The sequence below is a fragment of the Tamandua tetradactyla genome, chromosome 13 (genome assembly GCF_023851605.1).
Source record: "Tamandua tetradactyla isolate mTamTet1 chromosome 13, mTamTet1.pri, whole genome shotgun sequence".
NCBI classification, from domain to species: Eukaryota; Metazoa; Chordata; class Mammalia; order Pilosa; family Myrmecophagidae; genus Tamandua; species Tamandua tetradactyla.
This window is the reverse complement of record NC_135339.1, coordinates 76,445,595-76,471,039: the sequence shown is the minus strand read 5'-3', so window position 1 is coordinate 76,471,039 and position 25,445 is coordinate 76,445,595. Positions and strand designations below refer to the sequence as shown.

At 41.3% G+C, this 25,445-nt stretch overlaps 1 protein-coding gene across 13 annotated transcripts in view; it reads left to right on the top strand.

Annotated features, from left to right (window-relative positions):
* Window positions 1–25,445, top strand: part of ABLIM1 (actin binding LIM protein 1) — a 306,762-nt gene that overhangs the window by 268,695 nt on the left and 12,622 nt on the right. For 6 of the 13 annotated variants that reach the window (XM_077126121.1, XM_077126119.1, XM_077126120.1 and 3 more), the window contains 6 exons: window positions 6,668–6,745; window positions 7,761–7,916; window positions 10,536–10,571; window positions 12,179–12,308; window positions 22,122–22,226; window positions 23,929–23,976. In XM_077126121.1, the coding sequence (XP_076982236.1) occupies window positions 6,668–6,745; window positions 7,761–7,916; window positions 10,536–10,571; window positions 12,179–12,308; window positions 22,122–22,226; window positions 23,929–23,976 (553 nt within the window). Of the gene's footprint in view, window positions 1–6,667; window positions 6,746–7,760; window positions 7,917–10,535; window positions 10,572–12,178; window positions 12,309–14,406; window positions 14,527–22,121; window positions 22,227–23,928; window positions 23,977–25,445 lie in introns of all 13 variants that reach the window. The other 7 variants (XM_077126110.1, XM_077126114.1, XM_077126111.1 and 4 more) reach the window with 2 other exon arrangements.

Below are 25,445 nucleotides of genomic sequence, written 5' to 3'. Positions count from 1 at the left end.
AGGATCAATTGAAGGAGCTGAAGTGGAAAGGGCCTCATGAGACTGGAGTCCACAGAGACAAATATGATTCATAAAAAAAAAAAAGATGAAAATAGACGTGCATAAAAAAAAACCCATTCCAGTTTCATTTACTCATAACAGTTTTAAATAAATAACAAATTTTGCCTACAGATCCAGCTCAGTGCTGAGCAGTTGTAATTCATTATAGAGAAAGTGCATGGTATTCCCAGGATCAAGTTTTTCATAATCTGGGGTGGATTACTTGCTCTTGCTTTCCTTCTGAAAAGGGGCTTCTCTGCGGTGCCTTTGGAGGCTAAAGCATGAATTGGCCGCCATACAAAATGGGCATGCATTTTTTTTGTCTTTGAAACTAACATTCACCTGTTTACAATGTAAGCACCTTGCTAATCTATGAAACATCAAACCAATATAGTGAGTATATTAAAGAAAGGAGCTAATTAGAGGCTTTATGGAGGTCTAGAACAAGAAAATAATGTTGCTACTTATTGTCTTATTAATATCACTACAATCCATATTGCTTTAGTCCCAGCTTTGACTTCGCTGGAATACTTTATCCTCTTTGATGTGTCTTTATACCTCCTCAGACAGTAAAATGTACAGGTGTGGGAGAGTGACACGGAAAGAAATTGAGGCTTCTTGGCCATAGCAAAAGCTGATGGCATTTGTGGAACTGTCCCCAGAAAAAGTGTATCAGTATGAGCGCCCTCCTACTCCCTCTCAAAACATGAATTCTTTCCTCCAGAGGTATAGATTTCACCCTTTCCTTACTTATCGGTGTACCATTCAGTTATGCAGATTTTTTAAGTTTTCCTTCTTCCGAAGCTGTTATCAGCAGCTTGTCCAGTGAACGTCCACGAAAAGGCAGGTGCTGCCAACATCAGCAGCCCCTAGTGAAAGGTGTCAGTCGCCTTCTATCAGCACTTGTCCCCTAGTCCCTGAGATCTTTCTGCTCTGGTTGCCGGGGTCTCGGGTGTGTCTCTCCTTCTTAGAGCAAGGCTTTGGATGGATGCAAAGTAGAACACGAGGTTGTTGCATCCCTGTTGCACCCCTGTTGCGTCAGGGGGCCGCAGAGTGCTTTCCACACTCTCCTTGAAAGGCACCCAGAGTGCATGGAGGCCAGTAATTTAAAGTAGGTGGAAAATGTCGTTTCCCCACTTGATCATCAGGCAGGAGCTCGGGTAAGTGTTCTTAGTGATCAATATCTGAAGGATAATGAGAGTTGGAGTGGAAACATAGATCTCATCAATGCATTTTTTTATTCTGATACTGTGCCTTCTAAATTATAGGGGAAGTGGATAAAACCAAGGGACTAGGAGGGAAAAAATTAACTGAAAAGCAGGTAATTTGAGAGCTTTTTAAAAGAATTTCTTGAAGGGGAAAAAAAACGTGCTTTTCAAACATCTAGCTACTGTTAGTAATTAAATGCCATTTCCCCTCCCTCATTGAAATGAACAGCTAGCCTCTCTGTTGCTTTTGTTTTGTTTTGGAGGCAAATAAGATCAAAAGATCAAAAGTGAGTATATGAAGGTGTGCTGGGGAAATAAATGTAATGGCATTAAGGTCCCTTCTTCATAAAAGATCAAGGAAGAATTTGTGATTAAACCACAACCACATAACTTAAAGTTTTTTACTTTAAGCCAAAATAAGAATTACGCTGCCTAATCTTATTGGTAAAAGAAGAGCTCAAAGCCAGTCTGTAATCCTTTCTTTATCTACCTTGTCTTACCCTCTGCCTCTCCCTGCCCTCTCCTTTTATTCTTGCCAAAGACGGCATCAAAAGAAAGACTTATGGGGTCACCGTAGTTAATCTAGATATCTCAGTGGGTTGAAATGGGAATTTGGATTAAATAATTGCATGTAAGGACCATCTGTGGAAATGTGGGGACTTTGAAATTTTGTTTCAGCCCACTGAGGTGACACTAGCATTAATCGTAAAGAAGTGACTGGAAGTGGAATTTGTTAAGGGAAGTATTCTAGTCTGCCATAGCTACCAGAATGCAACACTCCAGAGATGGATTGGCTTTTAATAAGGGAATTTATTTAGTTAAAAATTTATAGTTCTTCACAGAGAAGGCAGCTAACTTTCATGGGAAGGCAGTGGGCGATGTCTGTTGGCCTTCTCTCCTGGCTTCTCGGTTCCAGCAGCTTCCCACTGAATTTCCAAACATCTGGGCTGAGCTGCAAGTGCTGAGATGAGGTATGCTGAGCTGCTGAGCTCTCTTCTGATCTCTCGCTTAAACCTCCAGCTAATTAAATTAAACCTCACTCATTGTGAAGGGCACTCCCCTTAGCAAATGTAATCAGCCATAGATGAATTTCAAATACTCACGTTTCAAGGCAACAAACAGAATGATGGGGCATCATCACCTGGCCAAGTTGACACCTGAACCTAACTACCACAGAAAGCAGGTCAGAAAGTTAGTGCTTTTAGAGGCAAGATGGGTTCCAATTTAAACGGACTTAAAACTGTTATGTTGGAGTGCTCTGTGCCTTTTGAAGATGCTCTGGCCGTCAGAGAACCTCAGCAAGTTATATATTATTTAGGAAAAAAAAATACAGCTGGAAGAATAAAAAGAACTGTTTTCAATATATAAGTAAGATAATCTAAAATTCAATGTTTGGACTTCTAAATGTAAAGAATTAAAATATAAAAGTCTAAATATTTAGAATTAAAACTCCAAAGTACTTGTTCAGTTTTAAAGATTAATTTTATTATCTTCATAAAGGAGAAACCTTTGGCCTCTACTGGTTGAGTAAATCCACTTTTGGAGCCTTTAGGGACTGTGGCAAAAAACAGGCGATGCATGTATGTTATTTAAGCCTTGAAAATGTTCATGAATCAGTAAACCAGGCAGATGAGATGGGCCAGTACAGGGAAGGGCATTACTTACCAAAGCTGCGACATAAGCAGGTAGTTACTGTCTCCGGAAGGATTCAGAATCACTTCATGGAGTTCTCAAGGAGGGGAAGGACATTTGTCAACCCTAGGCAGGAGGCTATCCTATTAATTGTGACAAATTTCTTAACATGCCTGAGTTTTGATGGGAAGAAATGCAAGTGAGGTAGTTGCAGCAAAATCTAGGGAAACCTCATCTATATAGTTTACATTTGAAGAAATATCCTATATGAAGAGCAAAACAGAAACAGTGCTGTCCATCACTTGAGATTAACTGGCCAAGAGAGGCAGCAAGAAATCCCATCTAGTGCCAGATGTCTGGGAAATGCTGGGCACTTGCCATGTGCCCGGCAAGGTACATGGTGTTTTATGTGTATTATCTCATTTAATCCCCTGAAGTAGGTGTTAATACCCCTCCCCTATTCTGTAAATCAAGAAGCTGAGGCTCAAGGTGGTAAAAGAAAGAAAAACTCATGTATTATCATACTAGTAGAGCCAGGATTTCAACCAAAATTGTTTGGCTCCAAAGCCTGCCTTACCCCACTAAATTATACTGTACATAGTTTGTTTTATCCCATTATTTAAATATAGGCAAGAAGGCAAAGAAGAGTCCTTTTAAGAAAACAAACAAGAATTTAACCCATAAACAAACTGCCTATGGAATTAAGTTTTACAGCAAGGGTGGGAGGTCACAATGAAGCAAAAGCAAGCAATGGTAAGTGCAGTGAAAGAAAGAGCTGTTTTTGAAGCTCCAAAATAGATACTGAGCATTTCTCAAATAATGGAAAATAGTCTGAGGATACAAATGGTGAACAAAGTGATCACCCTAAGGTGAACCAAAGCGTTGGCAGATTTGGTGACCAGTTAATTTGATTTGAGAAATATCTGATTATAAAAATCTAAAAATTCTGATTCCAAAATTTGGTTTTAGAATCAGAGAACCCAGGGTCGGTGCATGCAAATTGGAGAAGGTTGATGCAGACTGAGAGCCTTTAAAAAACCAAACAGGACTTGATAAATATTAGAGTTATTGAACAACTCTTAAAACCTTTAGCCCAACAGTGTAAATACTGTAAATGAACCAGATAAGTGCTGCAGAGAGGCTTATATAACTCACAGAATACCCTCACCCATAAGGGATGGAGGTAGAGAGACTCTGAGCCAAAGCAGGCTAGCTCAGCCTTCTTTCATTTTCTCTGGAGTCCTTCATCCCTGGAAGGAAGCATCAAGGGCCCCTTCTCTACATGTACTCATCTTGTCCTTCAGTTATATTCCTATCAGGACGTGCAGTACAAGGGAGAAAAAAATCACTTTGGAACCACCCCCAGGTGCATCGTTGCAGGAAAGGCAGAAAGTATTCCTGACCCACACTTGGCAGAAGTAGGGATGAGTCATGTGTGAGGGACCCCAAGGCCGCATGTGCATTTTGGCCATTTTCACAAAGTCCTAGATGCTTGCTAATGAAAACAGGCTGTTGTCATAGCAACTGCAGTAACTGAAGCCATCTGACTCTCCTGCAGTCCACCCTCTCCCACCCCACCCCACCCCAGCTCGTGAGTAATCGTGAGGTTCTTTTAGAGCTAGTGGCAATGAACATGTTTTCACTTTGCAGGCACTCTCTCTTCTGCTGTTCTAGCTTAATATTGTTCAATTATGTTCATACCTACCTTTTTATTTTGCCTTATAAAATGGGCAAAATGTGAATGCAGAGAAGAGCTTGGACTCTGGAGCTAGGGAGTCTGGCCTCAAGGGCTGACTGTCACTTCCCAAGCTGTGTGCCTTGGAGCACTTGCACTTTTTTCTCCTCTGTAAAATGGGAATCATAAGAGGACCTACCTCATGGGGTTATTGAGACAATTAAGAGATCAGGCCCTGGAAGTACTTTGCACATGGTAGATGGGTAATGAACACCAGCTGCTCTTCCTGTTCTTTGCTTAAGAGGTTTCTTTTGGGTGTGTTAATCCTGACCTTGGAGTTCGACAAATATTAGATCCCACTTGAAACTGAAGAACCACCTGTAGTTCATAGTTACCCCTGGTGAGGAGTATTCGTTCGACTTCATTAAGGGGTGGCATAGCATCTCTTTTTAAAGGAGTACTGCATTTTGCTTGGCCACTTAAGTAATACTAAAAGTAGTATTCTTAAATGGGTTCTTTATTTTCAACATTACCCAGAACTGGAAGTTTCCTCGTACTGAGATGAAGCCTGAGGTTGGGCAGTTACAGCTCTAGAAGGAAGCTGCTGGTACACACAGGTCTTGGGGAAGAGGCGGGAAGTGATGCACGTGACCTGCTTCCACGTGTCCCCACTGTCACTTCTCTGAACCCCACCCACCCTGGTTTCTCAAGGGTCCTGGAGACTTGGGCCTAGAATGGTTGATTGCACCCTCTGGTGGGTGCCTACCCTGCCTTGACCTGGCCCGGGTGTTTGCTCTCAGATGTGAATTGCATAGTCCAGCAGCGTCCTCGCTGCTAGGAGGTCTTCTGTCCTCATTACACTCACGTTCAAGGTGCTAGATAGCAGGAAAAGTGCTGCAGAGAAAAAGGTCCTATTCCTTACGTGGAGCTATAAGTCATCCTCTCCAAGTGACAGCTGCACACATGTGAGGAAGTCATCCAAGATGGGGCCTGTGGTTTGCTTTGCAAAAATTTCCCACGTATGCCAAGCAGAGCGGTGAGCCAGTTGGTCCACGTTGGTACATCTCCCTCCCGCTCATATAACCACCCCTCACTCTCAAGGCTCTCCAGGGATATGGGAAAGCCCAGTTCCCCTCCTCTCCCCCAGCGGCAGACCCCAGCCTCACTTCAGTGACTCTGTGTGTAAGGCTCAAATCCATGTAATTAACATGTGTGAACTGGTTATTGCTTACAAATAAATTCCAGCTCATTCATGCAACAAGTATTTCCCGCGTGCCTTCTCTATACCTGTGTAAAGCATTGGGTATATACATTAGAGAACAAAATAAACTCTTCTGAGGGCAGGGATTATGACCAAAAGTTAAGGAGGGAGATACACACCTGATGCAAGGAAACCAAAAAATGCATCATCACAAATTCATGTTTGAAGGGAACATAAGCATGATACTAAGAGAGAAAATAACAAGGGGAAATGACTCTGAATTGAAAGTACAGGGAAGGCCTCTCTAAGGAGGTAACAGTCAAGCTAAGGCTAGAAGAAGAAAAACAATCAACTAAGTAAAATTTGAAGATGGTATTTCGGGCGGAGGGAGCAGCAGAATTAGAACCTGAGGCCGGGAAATGCACGAGGTTTGGTGAGCGGGCACGGCCAGGAATGAAGGGCCAGGAGAGGAAGTCGAGATTGGAATCCCGAGACCCTGGGAGCAGCGCTTTTATTCCAAAAGCAGAATCATGACAATCCAGTGTGTTCTGCAAAGACCACTCTGGCCACTGAGTGTCGCGTGGAGTCGGAGAGGGCAGAGGAGACCGTTGTCGCAGGCCAAGTGAGCAGAGGTGGGGACTGGGACAAGAAGTGTAGGCTTTGACATGAGTTTTGAAGATAAAGCCAGAAGATCTCATAAGGGACGAGGGAGAGGAAAGGGTAAAAGGAAAAGGCTCCCCAAATGCATTTTCAAAGCTGGCCTGTACTGCTAATTTTCATTCATCTTTTCTTCTAGATTGTATTCACAAAAGTCACAAATAAGTTTAGTTTTTAGTGAAGCTTAGGGACCCAGGCCAGTCTTGATTCTGCAGCCACGGTCTGAAATTTTACCAGTCACCTTTTATTTTGCAGCCAACCAGGACTTCCTCCGAAAGTATTTATTCTAGACCAGGCTCCAGTATCCCTGGCTCCCCAGGTCATACTATCTATGTAAGTATCTCCTTCCAGATGTGACACTTCTGGGATGGATAAATCAATGGATTGTAAAAGCAGAGCAGATAATCCAAACTAGAAGCTAATTCAAAATGATTTCTATTTCTGTTTTGAGATGTGATTTTCGCTTTTGTAGATCGGCCTCCCTAATTATGTTTTATTTCAGATAATTAAGTTTATATATGAACATTAATGATGTGATCAAGTAGATGGCCTGTAGGATGCAGGAGTGAGATGTGGGACATAAAACAGTTGTTGCAGCTCCACGGACCCTGGGAGAAGGGGGTTCCTGAGACCCTTTTAGGGGATCTATGAAGTCAGAATTGTTTTTATGATAATTCTGAGAAATCCTTTGTCCTTTCACTGTGTTAGCATTTGCAGAGATGGTCCAAAAGCAATGGTGGGGAAAATTGCTGGCGCTTTAACCCACACCATAATAGTAGCACCAAATTGTCCTTGAAGAGGTGGTATTGCTTGTAATCATGCACTCACAGTTTTAAAAAATGAAGTCTAGTTTGCTCAAGATAGACTTACTAAAGCAGTAAACATGATTAACTTTATTAAATCTCAAAAAAAAGTTGCAGCTAACTTGCATATAGATATTTGGCAATCAATTATATATTTTATAATGCTGATACTGAATGTTCTTAAATTCTGCCCCAAAGATATTTAAATATTTAGTTTATTAAATATGCAGCTCGTGGTTTTAGCCATCTGGGAGGGTTTTTTGGCCATCTGTTTGAGCTTTCCTTCTCTAATAAACTTAGAAAATATCTTTATATTTTACAGTCTTCTCTGCTTGATGAATTTTTCCTACTTTTTTTTAAACATGACTAATATATGGCATAAATAGACACCCTTCCAAAGAAAATGACTGGGCTAAGCAAGGTGCTTAGTTTTTTGTTTGTTTTTAAGGTCTTCCCTTTCTAAGCAAGACATGAAGTTCACTAACAAAAGTTCTCCGAGGAAATGAGAATGCGGAGTAATTTTTCTTTCTTTTCAACCTTGCCAGGCAAAAGTAGACAACGAAATCCTGGATTACAAGGATTTAGCAGCCATTCCGAAGGTGAAGGCAATCTATGACATCGAGCGTCCAGATCTTATTACCTATGAACCTTTCTACGCTTCAGGCTACGATGACAGGCAGGAGAGACAGAGTCTTGGCGAGGTAATCAATTCCACACAGTGCCACGGCTCCCCTTCTCTCTTGTCACACATGTCAGAACTGCTGTTTGGAAGAGGTGAGTTAATGCAGAGGGTCCTTTGGTTGCCTGCTCTTTATGGGCTTCCATCCTGGGTGCCACGAGGTATCCAGCAGCCCTGCACACAAGCTCCACCCTCAGGGAGGTGTCAGCAGAGTGGGAGAGGACCAGCAGCAGAGAGCAAATGGGCGGTCACCCTCCCTCATGTGCTCTGCCCAGTCCTCAGAGCGGAGGACTGGGCAGAGCACATGAGGGAGGGTTTCCGGGGGCTCTGGGTCTCAAGGCAGACTTTTGGAAATAAGTTCATGGGATCTTGAGGAGAGGGCACAAGAGCTCCCTAAGTTTTCACAGCTCTAGTTTCCTAGATCCTAAAGATCGTTAGAATGTGTAAGAAAAGAAAAAGTAGAGCGAATGGGGCAGCAGGCAGCCCTGGGGTAAAAGCCCTGGGTTCTGGAATTAAGTCACTGGGGCTAAAGCCAGGGTCCCCGTATGCTGGTGGTATGACTGCCACATGACACTCATTCTGATGCTTCTTTCCTCAGATGATGTTAGTCTACCTCATAAGGTATTTGTGAAGATTAAGCAAATGAATCAAGGTAAAGCAGTTAGCTGAGGGCCACCCACGTGGCAAATGAGCAGCACATGGCAGTTACTGTTGCTTTTGCCTGGCCTCTTGAGGGTTAATAGTGCTTGGTCTGCAGAGCCCCCTGTTGCCCACTCAGCCCCATGGGCGGTCCTACCCCTCCATCCTATCCCAGAATTGGGGGTCCCTATTGTCATCCTCTCAGCCAGCTCTCATGGGCTCTGGTCTGTTACTCCTAGCCTATCCAACTCACTCTCAATTTTTCTCCCATAAAAAAAAAAATCAGAATTATGCATAGAATGATTTGAATCCATTTAGAGAGGTATGGACTGAAAGCAACGGTTTAAATAACCAAAGTTAAAACAGACAGTACACTATTGGTAGCAAAAGATTTTACACAGTGCTTTGAGGTGTTAAGTGAGATGAAAAGACATGAATACGTTGCTCTCAATTATGTATTGTCTTCCTTTTTAGATTCATTTTCTAATCTGGGTTTTATTCTAGTATAGCAGGGATGCAGGTAGTGATATCTGTTTTCATGTGGCGCCACCTAGTGGCCACTTAGCTGTAGCTCCATCTGCCACCACCCTCGACTTCAGGAATTGCCTGGGTTTGTTCAGTTGATGTTGAACCCCAGGCTTATGGGCTGAACTAAGGTGCAAGAGGGCTGATATTGGACCCAGTGGCTGAGAACTTCCTAGTGTTCAAGTCATATAAGCAAAGGGGCAGTGACTTGTTATGGTAGTAGGTTTTAGGGGTGTGTGTGTGTGTGTGTGTGTGTGTGTGTGTGTGTGTGTGTGTGTGTGTGTGTGTGTGTGTGTGTGTGTGTGTGTGTGTGTGTGTGTGTTTCCTGCCAGTTTCATTTAGGGTAGCAAAACACTGCCACACTCAGGAGCTTAGACTTTACAGTGAAAATGTCTGAGCTTGACAGCGAACTTTGGCAGGCACTAACCACGTGACTTTTTATTTATTATTTATTGAAAATGTCCAAAAGGACAAATTCCAAAACTCAGAAATCCACATAAGCAACAGTCTCTGGAATGCTTAGGTTACAATTTATTTCTATTTGAAAGCCTTTTGCGTTTTAATCATAAGCATTTCATTCATTCTTTAAAAAACCATTTATGTGTCGGAACTACTCTAATCATTGTAAATACATAATTGTAAATTAACAAAGGCCCTGCCCTCATGGAACTTACAGCATAATGGGGGAGGCCAGTAATAAATAAACCAAAGATGAGAACGTAACTTTGCGCAGTGATAAGGGCTTTGAGGAAAAGTGAAGCAGAATAAGGGGGAAGCCTGGCACAGGCTAGATTGCTACTCGAAATGGGCCATGGGGTTGGGGAGAGGTCAGGGAAGGGGCTTTATGGCTGTGAGTTTGATCAGAGTTGGGACTGAGATGGGGAGTGGGCTCTGCATACATCCGAGTGAAAAGCCCTGCAGGCAGAGACAACAGCAAGTGCAAAGGCCCTGAGGCAAGAGAGGGTTGATGGCCCCGATGAAGCCTGTGTGCCTGGAAGGACAGAACCCAGAGCGTGAATGGTGGTGAGGCTGGGGAGGCAGCCAGGGAAGGACGACATGTATCTGGTCATCACAGTCTTCAAACTATTTTCTGTGATTGTTGTAGTTATGATTGAGTCAACAACTGTAGTTACAAAATCCTGTCTTAGTAGACACTGTAACTCATAGTAGGAATCTGAGCATAGTTTGAGCATATGGGAGAAATAGTTCCAGTTTCTCTTGCAAAATCATCCAAAACATGCTATATTTACTGAAATTATAATTCCTAGGTAGATGGCACCAGGTTATCACAGGAAACATTGCAAAATGTACCCGCGTGAGCCCCCCTGCAGACCTATTGACTCAGAAGACAAGAAACAGGCATTCTGGCATGTGTTTTTCAAATTACATTTCCAGAAGTTTCTGATAGGCAACGCTAATTAAAACTTGTAGAAAGATAATAAAAGTTGTGACTTTAAATTCTCTGTTATTCTTTCAGTCCCCAAGGACTTTGTCTCCAACTCCATCTGCAGAAGTAAGTACCGTTTTCTGAAAATCATAATGGGTACAACCTGTAGTTGCTCAGGAACTTTCTTAGCCTAGAATATCCTAAAAACATAACACAGAAGAACAGAAAAATTGTCTGCAAGGCTGATGAATGTAGAGTTCTTATCAGTAAAAAATGACTAGGAGATATGGCAGTAAGCTCTTTTTAAAAATAGAACCATGAGGGTAAAAATAGCCTTACACCGGACCTGAGCCTGCACCTCTAAGTGGTAGGAAAGTCTTTGCAGTGAATGAAGCCACTTGTCGCAGTGTGGCTCATCCATAACTAATTGATCTGAAATGACCAAGGCTGGCCACGGTGAACCACCTTCACTGGAGGCCACACGCACAGGTATAAAACCAATAGTCTATTCTTAAAGCTGAGCAGCCTTCTGGATATTCTTTATAAGCCTGGATCTTTGGGGATTTCTAATCTGAAAGAGTAAAAACTCTCTAGTGTTCTGATGATTTATGACTGAGTGGTATAAAAAATTAATCTCCATACGAATTCTAATAATTTCTGACTAAAGTTATGAAGAATTCTACTGTTGGCCACTTGCTAGGATGAAGCACATCATTTGGGAGCTTTTGTTGTTATTTCTTGTCATTATTTCTTGTTATAGCCAGTTAAGATCAAACCAAAGTTTCTTTGGCATTTGCTCCCAAATTTCACAAAGCCATGATTACTGGGTTTTTAATTTACCTATTATTCATGCATTCTTTCGAACTAGTGTTTTAATTGTGTTAATAGAAACGTCATAGGAAAATAAATTCCCAAAATGTAGAACATTCTTTGTATTCTTCCAGTTCTTTTAACAGTTTTATATTCTGAGTGTGTATGCATTTTTACTCAATGCTTTATGTACTGTTTTCAAGGTTGGTAACATATTAATGGCTCTATTATAGTCTATTGAATTAATGTGCCATAAATGGCTTAATTATTTCCCAATTTATTGAGCACGTAATACAAAATATTGCCTACGTGAATGGTGGTGTTATAAATACCTTTGAATAAATTATTCGTCTTAAATACCATTTTAAATTGTTCCCTTGGAATATGTTTCCCAAAGTGGGAAGTAGAACTAGTAGGTTTAAGGCCACAAACAACTTGCTCTCGAGAAGAATGCATTTAAAATGTCCCTAGATCAATGTGATGATCAAAACTTGCTCTGCCTGTACCACCTGCCCTCACGGGGGTCTATTTCCTGCTCAGAACCGCAGTTTCTACATTAGGGGAGAAGCACTTGTTTCCTACCTGCCTTATTATCGTACAGCTCTCGTGAAAATGATGCATGCGAACATCCATCATAAAATGGAGAAACGCCACAGGAGCATGGCCATTGGAATTATTACCTTTTCTCCCACATATCCACTGGTATCGGAGTTTATAGTTTTAGTCAATGCAAGTGCTGCAAGTTTTGAACAAAATGCATTAGCTACTGAATACTCATTTATAAACGTATTTGAGGAACAAGCCTCAACGCGACCCAGTAGACATTATCGTTCCCAGCTGTCATGTCTGGAAGTTGACTTTATCTGGAGACGATGGTAGCCTGACGCCTTTGGTGCTCACACCCTCTCCTGCTTCATTTCCAGGGGTACCAGGACATGCGGGATCGGGTGATCCACCGGTCCACCAGCCAGGGGTCCATCAACTCCCCTGCGTACAGCCGCCACAGTTACACCCCAACCACCTCGCGTTCTCCCCAGCACTTCCACAGGCCTGGTAAGAGCAGCTGTGCCCAGGAGTCACTCTGTATAAAATTAATCTGTATTTCCGCGTGATTTCTCCCCCACCCCACCACCACCACTGATAGTACACTGAAAATCCTGGCTGCTAAATGGTTCTACCTCCCCCCAGGAAAAAAACAGTGAAAACTGGCATCCAACTGTAGTTTGTCTTCTGTTTGTTCTTGAAACCTCATTTTATAGTGATTTTCATTCTGAATTATTAAATAATTAAATTGGGACAGTAAACTACTGGAAGCGACGTTTTCTTTTTAGACTTGAAGATTTCATCACCGCGAGACTTAAAATGAAGATCTCCAGGAGAAAATATTTTAAGGTGCTTTTTAGATGCCTAAAAAAACAATCATTGGAACTTCAGCATTATCCATCTATTGACAAATTTATGATGTTGCCTTATCCAGTAATACTAATATTATCCATGTTACCTAAACACAATCAAAAAGGAGGCTTCAGGGTTATAGGAGTGGGCTTCGGTTGACCTTTCTCTGCTCAGAATTTCATCCCTTTTGCTGTTAACTGCAGTCTCGTGTGGAGTACAAGAATTGAGATCTCAACCCAGACATAGATTCCCTGAGAAATAGATTCACAAAGCAATCTTTTGACCTTCTAAGTAAACTTGGTGGTGATTATACACATCCATGAAGACTTCATTTTAAGGTTCTTACTTCTGGACAGTCTGATGAGAACATTCCCATTTATATGCTAAACTTATTTTATAAAATGTGCAAGAGGTAAAACCAAAGAGAATGAACAGAATGTAAAAAAGGCTGCAATATTCTCTTTCAAGTCAAAGATGTAATGCTGGTAGAGGATTGAATTCTTACGGTTTGATCCTTCAGTTGCCTATAGTTTTCTCTGAACTCACAAATTTCACTCAGTATTTGATGAGTTACAGTGAGTGAAATTTTCAGGAAATTCTTTCATTTTTAGTGTACAACCATATGCATTTTATTGGTGGTCTGGATATAAGCTCTTGCCTGTCTTGGTGATGCAGAATCCTTTCTGCATCTGTGCCTGTGCTGAGGTCAGTGAGCCCCCCCTGTGGCACTGTCAGAGTGGGTGGTGGGTGGTGACAGGGAAGCTGCTGGCTCCTTGACCCCTGAGCAGGGGTGGGCAGTCAGGCGTGTGTCTTCCCCAGGGGTCATTTCCTTGCTGAGCCCTGGAAAGCCCGCTTCTGTTCCTCTTGTGGTTCTGGTTCCAGTAGCCTCAAGAATGTTCCCTATTCTAAGCGCTCGTCCTCCCCTCCTTTCCCAACATAGTACACACAGGTGTGACACCAACTGTGAGGGTTTGTAATTTAATAATAAATTGGGTCTGTTCTTCTCACGTGAAGCTGTTCAGATTCTCTCTACATCGTTGCGGCCCATGTAGGGCACCCAAATTATCCACACCCCCAGCTCTAGATCCCAGAGAACGGTTCAGGTCCTCCAGGCCTGAGTTGAGTTTTGATGGTCCATTCTGCTTCTGAGATACGTGTGTTTCCAGCTCCCCGCTGCCACCACGCACGCTTTTTGGGATCGTAGTAGCTCTTTGCTGCCCAGGAAGCATAAACAGGTTTACCTTTCAACAGACAAAATAAAATTAAGCATCCAATGAGAAAAGTTTACAGCTTAAAAAGAGAATCTAACCCTTACATATAAGTACTTCTTTTTCAGGTCCCTTGAAATGATTGTCACTTTTTCACATGTGTTTCAAAGGGTTCTGTTTTGTCAGGTGTTTCAAAACAAAACAGAAAACCAGCACTTGTGGAGTCTTAAATGGTATGTCTGTTTCTTGCTGGACAGTAGCTGACATCATCCTAACAGGGATGTCCCAGTGTCCCTTCTTTTTCCCTGAAACCATTTGTTCTCCCAAAGTGACTCTGTCCCGTCCTGAACCTGTTTGCAAATACTCCCTGCTCTGCCTAACCCTTGCCAGGTGCATCCTTAACCCTTTTTCTTCCTCCTTTTCAGATTTCTGATTAACGTTCTTTATTTGTTTTCCTTGGAACAAAGATGCTTTCCCTGCTCCTGTGTTAATTTCTGTTCTTCTTTTCTGTTTCCCCCTGTCTGGCCCCACGATTCCTTGCTGCGCAGAGCTGCTGTCTCCTGGTGTGCAGAGGTTGTCCCACCTGCGCACCAGCAGCCTCAGCTCCACCCACAGCGACTCCCGCCCCAACTCCCCCTTCCGACACCACTTCATCCCCCATATCAAAGGTAAGGAGGCAGGTTTCCCCGGCAGCACCCCGCATAGTGGAGATTTATTAGCACCCTGCAAAGGCTAATAAGGTGCATCTCCCAGAGTTAGTCCCGAGCTTTTGACCTCTCAGCATGCCTGCCGTGTGTCATGAATACACCTTGCCGTGTCTTAGAACTGGCATAGCATCTCTCATAAGGAGAAATATGTCATCTCTAAGGGCTCTAGATGAAGCAACAGGAAGTATGTTTAAGATGATAAGATGTATTGTGTACCGCAGAGAAACTTTTATATTATTATTTTGTTTTTGCATATATCAAAAGCAAAATATAATATGTAGCTGGATTTTTTTCCTGATCTTAATATGCGCTACATCTCAGCAAAACACAACCATATTTAGCAACAAATAGCCAAGAGTGGTCTTAATGGTGATGAGCCACTCAACAATATGAACAAGTCTAGGCAGTGTAAAAAGACCCTTGGCAACTGAGAGTTCTGTTTAATGTTTGAAATGTAGCTTAAGTTTCTCTCTTTGAGCCAGCCCTTAGAGCAGTCTTCTATTGATCCATTCTCATTTGCACATGATGGAGAAAAGGGATTTGCCTTCTGCTTTCTGGTCCCTTTGTGGGCTGGGTGATTATCCCATCCCACATTTTGCCCCATTCCCTGTGTGACGTTCGCATTTTTTTCCTCATTGTCCCTGGTGTTTCTGTCACAGTTCTCCATTTGTCGGCGTAGCCAAGGGCCCCAAAGAGGTTGTGAAGGAGCCAGAACTTCAAATAAGTATGTGCTCCCAGAAGGGATGCTAACATTTTCCTCAGTCTTGATTGGAACCTGATTAACCGATGAGAGAAGCTGAAGGGAGCAGGAGGCAAGCCCAGATGTGGCCCTGGGTCTTTAACCAGTCCGAAAGGACTCGACTTTCTACTCCGTGTGCCCACAGAACTGACACTTCTGTCAAAAAGCCTGGATGCTGCTCTGTTTTATACAGCCCTCATTTGCAGTCTGTCCAAGCTATTTTCTTTTTGTTCACTTCAATTTTTTAGCAACCGAGTCTTAAAAACACAGATATACTGCACTCATCAGTATGAAGTTATTTAGTAAATTTGCTATTTCAGCATTTTTATGCTGTGAAAATAATATTCCTGGCATGCTTACTGAAGACACTCACCCTTTGCCCATAATGAAGAAATCAGTCTTTTTCAGTAGGTGCAGTACTTTCTAAAATTCTTGACCAATTATTTAAAATTATTATTGCTCACTATTACTAGTTATTACTCATTATTACTAGTGAGCAATAATGGGGAAAAACACTTTTATTGTCTAAATTTCAAGATGACTCTTTACAGGATATTTATAAAACCATAAGAAATTATTGCCAAAAAAAGCTTCAGATGAGTATTTTGAAGAGACTTTCATATGGAAGCCCAATATGGCCAAATGAAGTTTTATTTTTTGGTGGGGGGAGGGATTGTTGTTGATTCATTCCTAATAGGCAAGAGAAAATACATCTTTAATTCATTAAAATGTGAACGTCCACATTTGGTTATTATATGTTTCATCTTTCAGAAAACATACTTGTTGTAGGATGAAAACTGTCTTGTACCCTGTGGCATCATACAAAATTTACACAGATAACACGTTTAAAATGACTAACAGTAGTCGCTGACTATTGACTAACAACAGCTTGTGTCTGAGAACAACCATTCAGAGAGACGGAAGCCCGTGGATACTGGAGCGCTGGGCTTAAGTACCACCTCTGTTGCCTGCTAGCTGTCTGACCTGGAGTCGTTTAATTAACTTTTTGGGTGTCACCTTCCCTGAATGGATACCACCCGTTGGGGCAGTAGGGCCGTGCAAGGTGAAGTGTAGTGGTTTCTCCCTTCTCCTTGGTTTTTGCTTTCAATGGAGCCCTTGCACTCGCTTTTCAGAGCAGCCCTGTGAACTAGGCGAACGAGGCAGAAGAAGCCGAGGCCCTGGTTGAATGACCTGACTAGGAGCTCCCATCTCAGAGGTGGTTCTAGGCCAGAACTCAGAAGTTCTAGAAGCCCCCTAGAAGCATGCGTTCATACTAAGCACATTAAGCGTATGTGCTTAGTATAATTTTTAAAGCAAGCTTTTTATTTTCCATCTCTTCTTAACCAGATGAGTATATTCTCATTGAAGTTCGGACAGACAGCTACTTTAAATCATTTAAAATTTCAAAACTGATTTTTTTCTTTGAAAGAGAAATATTGAATGGCTATGAAAATTACAGTACTGGACGGGCCACAGTGGCTCAGCAGGCAGAGTTCTCGCCTGCCATGCCCAAGACCTGGGTTCATTTCCCAGTGCCTGCCCATGCAAAAAAAAAGAAAGAAAATTATAGTATTTCTGTGTGCCTAAGTGGTACTTTATTAAAAATGCAGCTAGGCAGACTTTTGTGTTGTCAGCCTGAATTTGAAGTTTTTAACACAAATATTATGTGTTTAAATTATAAAAAGAATTTAGGCCAAGAGGAATTAGCATGACCATGAACTCTCACTTAAAAAACATCTGATAGACTCCCATTTTGTTTTGTTTTGTTTTTTTACTGAGTATATGACCAGTTCATATGAAATAGATTATAAACTTCATGTACAAATAATATGTATATAACTGGTCATGCTTAGTTTTTAAGTCAGATGAGCTTTCTGCTAAATTTCACGATAAATCAAGGAGAGCTTGTACAATGAAGCTATTACTCTAAAAGCTTAGTATATTTGATGGCCAAATGCAGGATCTCCAAGGAATTGCTTCTCAGTTCATTAGAACTATTTATATGAGACATCTTTCCAACTCACAGAAATTTCAGCACAGAGGGAACTTACAGCCTTTTGAGAATCACATCTAAGATATCTTTAAAGTGGGACACGGTGTCTAGGGTTTTCCATGGCCCTTCATTCAGACGTTTGTTCTTTGATCCTGGAGCTTGTCCTGTGATCTTGGGGCAATTACTTTTCAAATGAGTGCAAGCTGGGTTGCTTGAGGAACCCATGAAGGACACCAGTCTCAGGAACATGCAGCGATAGGCTGTGGGGCCTTTGCCTCTGGCAGCCAGAAGCCCAGCTTTCCCTTGCCCAAGTCCACTTCCTGGTCCTCGTTTCTGATGCATGTCTGGCCCGGGCACCTATGGCTCTAGGGCTGAGGGTGCCTGCTTGGACATCACAGGGCTGTCCCTCTATTTCATTTGCTTCTCCATCCATTTTCCGTAAGGTCCATCACCCAGGCATGTTTTTATTTCTGTTCTCTGACCTTCTTTGCAGCCTCATTCTACGTTGGTATGTCATTTTGGGGCCATTTGGTCAAGTATATGCCCCGAGGTTTGGGAAAACCATTTTTATTTTAATTTTGGCTTTGTTTTGTACAGTGTTTGTTGGGTTTCTTTTCCTTCCTCTTTGAAGGCTACATATATTAAGTCTCTTTGAATGGAATCTTCTTTGTTTTGCCATAGACATAAGTTGCTATGATGCAAATATGTATTTGGCATTCACTAAAGGAAACCACAGCTCTCATTTTTGAAGTTTTAGGTAAGATCTGGCAATCTTGAAACTCTGTCATGAAATTCTAGATGCTGCCAATTTATATTTGGGAGTTAAACTCGTAGAGTCCAGAAAGGTAAGCAGTCATCCTACAGGTTCACACAGCTGCACAGCCACTTCTGTTCACTTGTCATAGAAATAATCACATAGATGCCTGGTACCAAACAGGAGGAAAGTGAGGACAGAGGATTTGAAGTCATTCAGTACAGTGAGAGTCCTGTGACTGTTATTGAATGTTCTCCCAGGGAATAAAATATTGGCTTTTATTAGGCTGACAAAGAAGGAGCCCACAAATGAAGGCCAACAAATTCATGTGAACGATAGCTTCTAGCCATATAGTCATGATCACTAATGACTTAGGATAGCCTAATATGAAGACAATTTAAAGGAACAAACAAAGTGGCTCTGAGTGTGATATACGCACTAGTATTTTAAAATAACGTCTTTCTCTGGACTGAGAAGTCATAACAATACCTTCCACATATGACGTTCCATCTGTACCTTGTACATTACTTACTTAGTAATGACGTCTAAGTAATGAACTTAACACAAAAAAAACCTTTTAGGACCCTCATCAGTTATTTTCTGCCAGGATAGGGTTGAAAGTTTTATCACTTATAAAAGAAGGGTATTTAAGTTAGAAAAGGGAAAGAGACCTCAACTTGAGAATTTTTATTTTTTCTTTTAAAAGCACCAAAAAATTTTAATGGCTTCGGTATTTCAAGTGCTAAGATTTTGGTACCTGGCAACTTCCTCTGTTCTCAGGCCCTGCTCTCCGAGCTGTTTTGATGTGTGGAAATCACTCTAGTAAAGACTGTGCAGACTCACCGAGTTGGCAATGTTCCAGAGTCTCTCTTTACTTGGCCTTTTAAAATGTTTTGTGGGAAATTTTTAATGATTATATAGAGTTCAGTCTATTTACACAGATTCAAATATCCTGGTGTTTTTCTAGCAACTAGAAAGGTCAATGGTTGCTGAATCCTGACAGCCAAATAAAGAGCTGTGCCATCATTCAGCCAGTACTCACCCAGTGAGGATGTAGACCCCTGCTCTGTAGTCTCAGAGACTCTTCAACCATAGCAGAGAAGTCCTGGGCTTCTCCTGCCACTCGCCAGCAGAGGTCTCCTTGATAAACAGATTTTAATACCTAGACAAACATCTAATAACCTTAAACGTCTATGTCCTACATATACAGATATTTTTCTATGTTTATGACTCTGGCTAATAATTATCAAGTTTAGTGGCATCACATCTGTGTGGGTATGAGAACATTTCCTGGAAATATCTGATGTTCTACAGTGCAGTAGGGGTTGGAGGTGAAGGGGTAAGGGCAGGGAGCAGGGTGGTTCAGAAGCAGTAGCAGCCAGAGCTCAGGATACCCAGGGGTGGGGTGGGTGGGGAGTTCTCAAAAGGCAAGTTCAAATAAAGCAAGAAGGTAGAGACTCTAGATTTTCTTTTGAGAATAGCCAACAGGATTATTCTGTTTTTCAATTATGACCTTCTCTTGTGAATCATTTCTGGCATTTATAGGAGTAAGGAATGTTTCTGAAGTGAATCTATTAGATTGGACTTATTGAGGATCAGCTCCATGGGGAAATTATAAACGATGCTGTCGCTATAAACTAGCACCAAAGTTTCTTAAGATTGTTGGGAAAGGTGAGGTTAATCCTGGAGCAGTGCTTATTAAATTAGGGCAGAAAGTAGCTGTGAAATTAATTAGTTGGCCTATTTCAATCCTTCATTCCCAGACATTTTTTAAGCACTGACTTTTGACCAGGCACTATGCTGGATACTGGCAGGAGTGAGACCTAGTTCCAATTAAGGTTTGGGTTTAAACAGGATTTCCTTCTAACCGCATTCTCCCCTCCCCTGCTTGCCTCTACCTGGGGTTTTTTAATTTGTTTGTTTTGTTTTGTTTTTTTTTACTCTATTTATTTATTTATTTGCCTGGGCAGGCACCAGGAATCAAACCCAGGTCTCCGGCATGGCAGGCGAGAACTCTGCCTGCTGAGCCACCATGGCCTACCCTCTACCTGGGTTTTTTATCCTGACTTTTCCAGATGTGAGCTAGTTTTCTCTTTAGGAGTGTGATAGAAAATGAGATAACTTTTATTTTTATTTAGCTCTTTAATAGGTCAGGAGTTTGGGGTGATGTTTCATCATTTTTTATAGTAGCTAATATCTGACATATTGGAAAGTCAATATTCTAACATATTGTGAGCTGGATGCTAAATTGGCTGTTGGGGAGAAAAGACAAAAATTTTAACACACCTAGAATCTAAATTTGAGCCACTAACAAAATCAGAAGCCAAATTTAGATTATCTTACTGTCTATTTGGTACAGATCTATGCTCTGTTTACTTAAATATAGACATATTAAAGCTCTACTGGGCCACGGTGGCTCAGCAGGCTGAGTTCTGACCTGCCATACTGGAGACCTGGGTTTGGTTCCCGGTGCCTTCCCATGCAAAAACAAACAAACAAACAAACAAAAACTATTGAACATGTTATTTTAGAACTCTAGCAACTAACCACTTTGATCTTTTGCTGGCCCGTTTGACTTGAAATTGGCAAGTGCGCTGTTTTTTTTTGAAGATCTGTGATTTATTTAAAATAAATGCACTGAACCTCATCAAAATTAAAATCTTTTCTGGTTCAAAAGACACAGTCAAGAGAATGAAAAGACAACCCACAGAATAGGAGAAAATATTTGCAAATCACATATCTGATACGTGTTTCGTATCCACTAATATAAGGAACCGTTACCAATCAATAATAAAATTAATAGCATTCTTACTCAACAGCTCTACATATCCTGGTATATTCTTGGGACAGGATATATGCTCATAGGACAATTTAGGGCAGTAGTTGATCTCTTTCCAATTTTGCAGAAGCCTCAGGTTACTCCTGCAGTTCTCCTGGTCAGAAGGGAATGGTGGTGGCTGACCTGGCCCTAACCATCCTTTCCAGCCCCCTCCTCCTTCTGTCCTCCAGTAGCATCATGTGGTCCAGCCCCGGCATCAGTCCTAGTGCTCCTGCGCACCATGGCCCTCCCGCACCTCCTTCCTTGTGATGGTCCAGCCCTCTAGAAGCCAGCCTTCTGGTTCCTCCACCCGCCCGCCTGCCTGGTGAACGTCCTCATCCATGCCCAACTTGTGACCAGCATTTTCTCTCTGTAGCTTTCCTCAAGAGTCCGTTGTTCCTTCGTCTGAGTCTCACAGCATTTTACATACACCACTGAGTAACCAACCACGTGGTATGGTCATTATTTTTCTTACATCTGTCTCCTTTGGTAGACTCTGAGCCTCTTGGAGACTGAAGCTATATCTCATTCATCTACTTATCCTCAGTAGTATCTCAGTGCCTGGCCACAGGAGGTGTTCACTAAATGTTTCACTGATTGAGTTATTAGACTGGGTGGAGCCTCATCATGGAAGAACAAAGTGGAGAGAGGTCTAAGTGGTTCCAAAATACCTAACAGAAAGGAGTCTGACTCTATCTTATGTTTCAAAGGTAGAAAACAGAAACATATACTACAACAGAGTCATTTTGTATTGCTAAGGGGGAGTGAACTCACAGGTTCCCAGACTTAGCCTTCAGTTCAGAGAATGCATTCCAGCTGCCAGCCACCGCCCTCCAGCTTGGAAGCGATTGTTTTGGGTTTGCATTACAAACCCCTTTATATGCTTGTGATTTAGCCATTTAACAGCTGATCCTGAATCATTTGCAAGTGACTTTCCATTTCTCTTATACTTTCCGTCTAATCAGTTTGCTGCTAGCTCACAGCCTTCAACCGCATGCCATTGGAATGATGCATCTTTACTGCTAGCTGCTTTTAACCTAGTTCTACTTGAACTCAAATCTCTCTTTTGGAAAACTAAACCTGATATCATACTTTTACCAGCCTGGTTGATAAATTGATTTTTATTTCTTTTGTTTCCCCTTTCCAGTGTAACTCCTTCCAGTTTATTGTTTTGAATTTTTATTATGCTTGCTTTGTTTTCTTTGTCGCTCTCCCTTCTCTCATTTTGTTTTCTCCATTCTTCTCATTGGAGGCAATGAGCCGTCCAGCAGCCGAAACTCCCCTCTCCCTTACCGGCCAGACAGCCGCCCTCTAACTCCAACTTACGCTCAGGCCCCTAAACATTTCCATGTTCCAGGTAGGAGCTGACACAGTCTGTGTCTTGGTGTTCTGTCACAGTGTAGAATGTAGCCCTGTAACCTCTGTCTCGTCTCCATTTCTCATGCTCTTTTAATTGGGATGCACACAGTTGACAAACCCTAAATTGCAGGATCTGACCCAGAGGGCCTTTCAAAGAGTTTTGTATGTGAAATGCCAAGATTGTGTTGAAGGTTTAAGTGGTTTTTTTTTGGGGGGGTGGGGGCGGGCGACAGCAGAAGGAATGGGGTTGTGTTGTTTTTGTGTTTTTAAACTAAAATTTTAATTTTACCTTTTGATCAGTACCTTCTAAGAGATAACTCTGTGGTTTGGTGTCATTGACTGCTGATCACAATGGCAAGCTAATTAGCTTCTCATCCTGAAGTGTGAACCACAGTCTCCTGAGAGTACTTTTATATGTCCTTCTTGTCTCCAATGTGGACATTGTTTATATGGACTTTTCAGAGAGGTGTCAAATTGGATGACCTTTCTGCAATATATACTTAACTAACCTGCATAGCCCACACAAATATCTTGCAATTTAGGCTTGGTGCCACAAGCTTTGCTCTAGAAGTCGCAAGCATTTGCTGTCACAGTGCAAATAGTAATTTACCATCAGGACCTGGAAAAATCAGAACCCATCAGTATCTTAATTTTTAGAGCCAGCTCAATTTGTAAGGAAAGAACTGGCCATTACAGAGACCATGATATTATTTTTCCATCACAAGTCCATTGTTTTGCTTCTTTTAGCTACTGAAAATGGTTTGATAAATTGCCCGTTATGCTAAAGTTTTTATACATATTTATAATCGTTTTTTCTTTTACATTCTAAACCTACCTTCTTAAACTGAGGAAAGTTCAGTGAGATTCAGACCACAATAGGTTGTACAATCTGGCCCTGGTTTGGGACTTTTTTTTTTTTTTTTTTGAGATTCATTGAACACTGACAATCGGTGTTCTACAGTTGCAATTTTATTTTATTTTTTTGCCTCAAGAATGCCCTACTGAGACAGTTCCCAAGATTCTGGGGAAACAGAAACCTTTTGAAATGTCCTGAGTATTTGCAGTTGAAGTAAAATGGTGGGGCAATCTAATAGGGTCCTGAATGACTGTATGAATAGGAGTTGGCATCTCTTTTCTTTTCTTTTTCTTCTTTCTTTTTGTCTTAATTTGGCCTATACAAGTTAGGATTTGTTGAGCATCCCATTGGCACTTTAGACTAGCCATATGCATAAAAAGTGTTTCTATGTTTTAAAAATATAATTTTAATTTTACTACATTGCTTTCCATTGTTCCACTCATTAGTTAAAAAGTAAATTGAGTCCCTGGTATCTACTGGAGGCTCAATTTCTAGACAGTAGCAATTTGGGGATATTTCCTCAAACTGGTTATGTCTTCCTCACCATTAGAGTACCTCACTGCTTGCATTTCTTCCTGTTTTTAATTCCACTTTTAATGAAGTGTGTATTTGATATCTGTTTATCTTACAATGTATTACAAAAGATTACATATCACTTGTCCGTAGTAATTCACTCATTTCTATAATTTCTTCCTCTAATAAATTCAGTCTTGTAATACAAAAGTTAATCTTTTGGATTATTTTTGTTCAGAGACTTCAGTTTGGTTTACCCCTTGGTTGATCTATTTTTCTCATCGTTGAACTGGTTCCCATAATCACACATCTTTGCTTTTCATTTCCACAGATCAAGGGATCAACATTTACCGAAAACCACCCATCTACAAACAGCATGGTAAAACCCGCTTTCCTCTGCGCAGCTTTTAAGTAACAGAGTCAGCTGAACTTCTCCTCTTTGCTGTCCTCTGAAAAGCTTATCTGCTGCTTCTTTTGAGAATCAAACTGGGGCATCCAGCGTGTCATGCCTTTATGGTCTCCCAAGATGCAAATATTGTGAAATCGATTTTTCTGAACGAAGAACACTTAGCTTGGCTAGGTAGCCGCTGACCTGTTTCTGAGTCCATGAAGCCATGTTTCATTCATTCCCTTTACAGAGAAGGGGAAGTACTGGTCATACAACAACTCATCCTAACAAGCCTTTTTTTACCATCAGATAATTTGACCTCTGTAATAAATTTGAAGAGGTTGCAGTTAGTTTGTCTAATTCAAACCGGTGAAAGTCAGCGACCTAAAAAAACCAATTTGACTAATCCTACATTAACTTGGCTTTCTTATGGGGTATGTAGACGTCTGTGCCCTGCAGTAGAGTGGGCAGGACAAGCTGAGACAGGAGTCCTGGCCTTGGTCCCAGCTCTTTACGTAAGTGGCTCTGTGATGTCATTCACGTCATCTCTTTGTGCCTCAGCATTCTCATCGTCAAAACCAATGAGTTAGACCAGTTTATCTCTGAAATTCCTGCCAATTGCACACCCCTGAAGTGGATATGTAGTTAACTGTGTTTTCCTTCTCTAGGAGTATAGAATTTTAAGCCCAGGAAATCACATTACTTTAAGTAAATCATATTTTCCTCCACTATTATTAGGTCTCTCAGGGCTCAGTCTCCTGTAAATCTTTGTGAGTGGCTAGGAAGCCAAAACCAGTCTTCAGGTCATTTTAGGAAATTGTGCCCAAGTTGGACCTGGAAATTTGAAGGCTGCCTTCAGAACCCAGTTAACATTAATGAGTCCTAAGGGATTCGTATGACATAAAAATAAAGTTGAAGATGTGCAAGCAAAAAAATTTAGGCCAAAATTCTAGGGAGAAAAGGAGAAAGTACATATTGTAATGGTTCTAGAACTGTCTTTTGATTTCTTTCTTCGTCTCTTTATATTTTTTTAAGGGTTTTACACCATGTGCTTGCTTCTTTAAGTTTGTTAACATTATTTTTGTTTGTTTTTTATGGTTTAATGTCTTCCCACCCACTCATTAACATGTGAATGTTTACTGACTTCACCAATTCTAATACGTAAGTACTGTTTGAAGTCATGCTTTTTTTTAAGTTTATAAGATTCCCAGAGTTGTTTTTTTTTTTTATCAATTTGAGAGGCTTTTAATATACTAAAATCTGTAGGCCCTCAAAGGTAAAACAACAAAGTCAACAACAACAACAACAAAAAAATATATATAGGCCCTGTCTTTGAAGAAAAATGATCAAATAAGATTTAAGGAAACTGGATAATGTTAGATTATTTATTTGGAGGGATTATCTGGTGTCTCTGTGGAATTTACTTTGACTCATTACTTTCAGTCTGTTATAATTAGGAG